Genomic DNA, 5739 nt, shown 5'->3' on the forward strand with positions numbered 1-5739 from the left:
CAACATTTGACTCAAGCAGACAGACAATGACATCCTCAGCAATCCTGTCTTTTCACAACGCCAAGCGAAAGCCCAGCAGCAGCCCAGGCCAATCACGTTCAAGCAATGTGGACCCCCATCATCACACTAGTAACAACTTCAATTTTAAGCAATGAAATATCATTCAGAATCAAAAAAATAAAATGAAGCGCCATAACTCATATAGCGAAGAGTGATGAATCGAGACTGAGTGAGACTTCTTTGAGATTTGCTTTTTGAGCAGTCTAGCTAGCAGAAACATTTACACTAGTAAGCCTAAAACACAAAACGTAAATAAAGACATGTGGCCAGTCATCTACAGGGTGAGAAACAGACCATATGACGTAAAGGAACTACAACAGACAGGAGAAATGCTTCCTGGAACGTTGTTGCCTCTTGTACTGGTAAAAGACAGAAGGGCACCGAGGCTGGCTGACTCCCAAAAATGTCACCCCATTCCCTATTTAGGGCACAACTTTAGATCAGGGTCTATAGGGCTCTTGTCAAAAGTAGTTGCACTATATAGGGAATAGGGTGCAATTTTGGGACGCACCCACTGAGTTGGAGGGAATGGTGGGTAGGTTTACAGAACCAGGATCAGATTCCCCCTCCCCCAATCCTAACCTTAACCATTAGTGGGGGAAATGCTAAACTGACCCAATATCAGCGTCTAGGGACAGCTTCACCCAACCGCGTGAAACTCTTATCATCCTCATGGTGGCTATGAAAGTGTTCAGTAGGTGGACAGCAAGATGGACACCTAACAAGAGTCACAAGTCATTTCTGGAGACATGAATCAGTCTCTTGATCACCTGCTGGGTGGGATCCCTAATGCTGCAGTAAGTAGATCACCTGCTGGGTGGGATCCCTAATGCCGCCGCATACCTCCCAACAATAACAAGATCAATCTAGTTACTCAAGTTTAAAAATTCTGTGACGTACAGTAACCACTTCCATAGCGTTTAGCCTCATCGCTTCCTTTCACTTTCACTACTAATATGTAGCCTTCATTTATGCAGGGTTTGTCTCATTGAGATCAGCATCTACACACTAACTGATAAGACCATGACAGGTGGAGGGAGTACAATGGAAACTAGTCCAGTGCTTTCACCAACCTGTTAAAAGAGTACTGTGCCGAAGGAAAGGAGACAGGGAAAGGAAGCTAGTGAGGGCTATTGAGACCCAGCCCAGACAGCAGTACGCTGCAGCCTCTGCAGAAGTCAGAGCAAACATACTTTTTTTGGGGGCGCTTCGCAGAGCTGTTGTGAAGGAAGATGTACAGGAAGTGAGTTTGTGTTTACACAGGACCTCCCGCCCTCATCTAAAATCAACCAATCAAGTCACTGCGGAGCTATACGGAGCCCTCCGCATTGTTACAAAATTTGGGAGTCGCACGGCGATTCGGTACGGAGCTTGATTTGGCCTCTGCATGCCTCCGGAGGCTCCGGAATTGCGTCACACCCTCCATACGAAGCCTCCGACCACATTTTCAGATCAAGCTAAATTTTACTAATGGTCCATCCCCTAGCTCACGGTCACACCTACGGTTGCAAAATTACTAAAGCATTCACAAAATACCCAGAAATCCTGGTTGGAGGATTCCAGACGTCCTGCTTCCCTCCTGGTCCGGGAATCTTTCAACTGGTTTTTCTGGAAAACCTGCGAATTTTGTGAAAAGTTACCGGAATTTTGCAACCCTAATCACAGATCAGATTCCCCTCCAAAGGTCATCATTAGGGGGGTTGAATAAGATCTGACTCTGGACCAGCAAGTTAGAGCCAACCAGACCTGAGTTCAAATACTATTCAACATTTTTGAAATCCATTTTTGTATTTGCTTGAGCCTGTCTGGAGCGCCGGATGAGCATGGGTTTGCAGTATTCTATTGGTTCCCATTATGCCAGGCATGCTTAAATCAATCCCAGATAAAGTACTTGAAATTATTTCTAAATAGTCTTTGAATCCAGGCAGGTCTGGCCAATGTTCCTCCCACTGGCACCTCGCGCTCCGGGTTGAAGTTTTCTTGGAAGAGATCATGGATCAGCTTCCCCTGCCCCAATCCTAACCATATCAGCATCTAGGGGCAACTTCACCCTACACTGGCAGCTCAGACATACTGTTGTTTCTTGTGAGCCTGTGAGGCCAGGTCTTTGGCTCTCTCTTTAGCTGCCAGAGCCGTCTCCCTGGCCCTCTCTGTAGCATGCTCAGCCAGGGTCCTGGAGGGGATCTCACCTGGAGGAGAAGAGAGGGGAAACATGGTGGTTAGAGAAGAGACAGGAAACATGGTGGTTAGAGAAGAGAGGAGACAGGAAACATGGTGGTTAGAGAAGAGAGGAGACAGGAAACATGGTGGTTAGAGAAGACAGAGGGAGAGAGAGGAAACATGGTGGTTAGAGAAGACAGAGGAAACATGGTGGTTAGAGAAGACAGAGGGAGACAGACAGACAGACAGACAGACAGAGAGACAGACAGACAGACAGACAGAGAGAGAGCTCAAAGACATTGCTCTTGCATTTTTCAGGATTTCTTCAAAAAATATATAGATTTAGAGTTAGATAAACTAAGATGTTTTGGCAGGGACATACACAGGATGCTACCCTCCACAGGGACATATACAGGATGCTACCCTCCACAGGGACATATACAGGATGCTACCCTCCACAGGGACATATACAGGATGCTACCCTCCACAGGGACATATACAGGATGCTACCCTCCACAGGGACATATACAGGATGCTACCCTCCACAGGGACATATACAGGATGCTACCCTCCACAGGGACATATACAGGATGCTACCCTCCACAGGGACATATACAGGATGCTACCCTCCACAGGGACATATACAGGATGCTACCCTCCACAGGAACATATACAGGATGCTACCCTCCACAGGGACATATACAGGATGCTACCCTCCACAGGGACATATACAGGATGCTACCCTCCCCAGGGACATATACAGGATGCTACCCTCCACAGGAACATATACAGGATGCTACCCTCCACAGGGACATATACAGGATGCTACCCTCCACAGGAACATATACAGGATGCTACCCTCCACAGGGACATATACAGGATGCTACCCTCCACAGGGACATATACAGGATGCTACCCTCCACAGGGACATATACAGGATGCTACCCTCCCCAGGAACATATACAGGATGCTACCCTCCACAGGGACATATACAGGATGCTACCCTCCACAGGGACACATACAGGATGCTACCCTCCACAGGGACATATACAGGATGCTACCCTCCACAGGGACATATACAGGATGCTACCCTCCACAGGGACATATACAGGATGCTACCCTCCACAGGGACATATACAGGATGCTACCCTCCACAGGGACATATACAGTATACTACCCTCCACAGGGACATATACAGGATGCTACCCTCCACAGGGACATATACAGGATGCTACCCTCCACAGGGACATATACAGGATGCTACCCTCCACAGGGACATATACAGGATGCTACCCTCCACAACATAACCTTCACTCCAAACAGGCAGGGACATATACAGGATGCTACCCTCCACAGGGACATATACAGGATGCTACCCTCCACAACATAACCTTCACTCCAAACCAAAACTCCAAAACCTACACCCTGATTTTGGACGGAATTACAAGGAATTACCTGGAAGGCTTTCTACTACCAAGGATGACTATTTCCAAACTATACAGCAAATGCTCTGGCAAACAAACTGAAACCTGAAAACACCATCCAACCTGGAACTGAGGGGGTCATGTTTAGTCTGAAGCTATTTTTTACTTTAAAAAACCAAGAAGAAAAATACATTACAATGATATATTTTATTTTATAAGGACTGAATGCTAAGGCTACCAAGCTTGCTAGTACAAAGAGATACAACTTCAATTAGCACTGACGTGTGAAGTGAGAGGTGTCAAAGCCCTTGAGTCCAACAATGGCAGGAGAGTCGTACAGTCTACCCCAACCAAATGGAGAGGCCTTAGAAGCACCCCCCCGCTGTTCAGAGGTCATTAAAATACAGTACCCTCTGTATGTAAAGAATGATAAGACACGAAAAGAGTACAAAATGAAGCTCCTTGTGGGAAATCAGGAGACACTTTTTGCTGACTTTTATAAAAATGGGAACATAAGCAACTTAATGTTCCACACAGACCATCCCCTGGCATGGCACAGTGCTATACTAGCACACTACCCCTCTGTTAAGAGGGGGGGTGTTAGCGATGGATGGAATCTCAGGATACTGGACAACGAGGACTCTGAGTCAGCTAATATAAATCTCTATAAATCTGGAACAGTATTGGTACAGGGCAACACCAAACAGTTCCAGCTGGACTTTCACCTAATCAAAGAAATAGCTCAGCAGGAGAAGCTCTCCCTTGAGAAAGATACCCCCACCCCGAGCGTGTCAGACCAGACCTCTTCATTAAATAACCCCACAGAGCAACTCCAAGCGGAAAGTCAACTTCCCAGCACAGAGTACTACTCCCTCACTGAAATGAAGGATAAATTCACCCAGCTGGAGGTAAGGCAGGTGGAGCTGGAACAGCAGGTGAACACACTCCAGTCAGCACAGACCCAGACAACAGTCCAGCACAACAACACCCCCTTAACTAGACCTGGAGAGCTGGAGGTAGAGAGAGACATGTCTGCACTCTGGACTGTGGTGAGACAACATCAACAGGAGAAAAAGCAGGAGAAGAACAGAGCACTAGAGGAGAGGATCAGAGTGCTGGAGGAGAAGGTGAGAACGATGACGGGTGACATAGAACAACCCATTAGAGAGCTGGCCACCCCCGCAGAGAAGCCAGGAGAACAGCCCACCTCAGATCCTGGCCAAAGTCTCGACATCACAGCTGGACAGACAAATGAAGAACCCCAAGCCCAGGGGACCCCACCCCCTCTGATCACACCCCCTGTCAGCCACCCTGATAGCCCTCCTGACGACCCCCCCACACCCACTGAGGACATACACAAGCCACAGATTGTACTCCCTATGGACTCAAACGGGAAATACATACAAGAAAATGAACTTTTTCCCGAACACACAGTGTCTAAACTCTGGTGTCCAAACACCCAGCGCGCCCTAGACCTTCTGTCTGAGGACCAACTAGGATCACCCAGCCACATAATAATACACACAGGCACAAACGACCTGAGAACACAGCAGGAAAGGATGGCCACAGCACTCAAGGGAGTGATAGAAAAAGCTTCTACTTTCCCCAAGTGGTTATCTCAACCCTGCTACCACGAAAATACTTCCACCCTGCTACCATACAGCAGGTAAACGCAAGCCTTTCCCGTCACTGTGCATCAAACCCTAATGTCTACCTGGCCCACCACTCCACCCTGGACTGGAACAGCCTTTAGGACCAGGTCCACCCCTACAAGGCAGCAGTGCCCACCTTCGCCCGGACCCTAAAGGATATCGCCCTCAACCGCAGACCCAACACCTCACACAGGAGCAACAGATTAACAGACACCCCGCCCAGACAAGCGAGACCCCCCCGGACCTACACACAGAGGATCCCCGCCGAGAGGACCTACATCCAGACCACAGCACCACCAGCCACATCCACACCCCCACCCCCACCAATTAACACCCCCCCAAGTCAACCATGCCCACACCCCATTTAGGCCCCCTCAGATCAGACCTATGCCCCTCCTACCCACCCCAAGCCCCCCACTCCCACAAAGAGGGCCTCAACATGA

General features: G+C 48.4%; 1 protein-coding gene across 2 annotated transcripts in view; it reads right to left on the reverse strand.

Moving 5' to 3' along the window:
• Positions 1–5739, reverse strand: part of LOC121559932 (PRELI domain-containing protein 1, mitochondrial) — a 22586-nt gene continuing 16847 nt past the window's right edge. For both annotated transcript variants that reach the window (XM_041872962.2, XM_041872961.2), the window contains exon 6: positions 1–2249. In XM_041872962.2, the coding sequence (XP_041728896.1) occupies positions 2125–2249 (125 nt within the window). In that variant the 3' untranslated portion in view covers positions 1–2124. The remainder of the gene's footprint in view (positions 2250–5739) is intronic.

The sequence above is a fragment of the Coregonus clupeaformis genome, unplaced genomic scaffold (assembly GCF_020615455.1).
Source record: "Coregonus clupeaformis isolate EN_2021a unplaced genomic scaffold, ASM2061545v1 scaf0485, whole genome shotgun sequence".
In the NCBI taxonomy this organism is placed as follows: domain Eukaryota; kingdom Metazoa; phylum Chordata; class Actinopteri; order Salmoniformes; family Salmonidae; genus Coregonus; species Coregonus clupeaformis.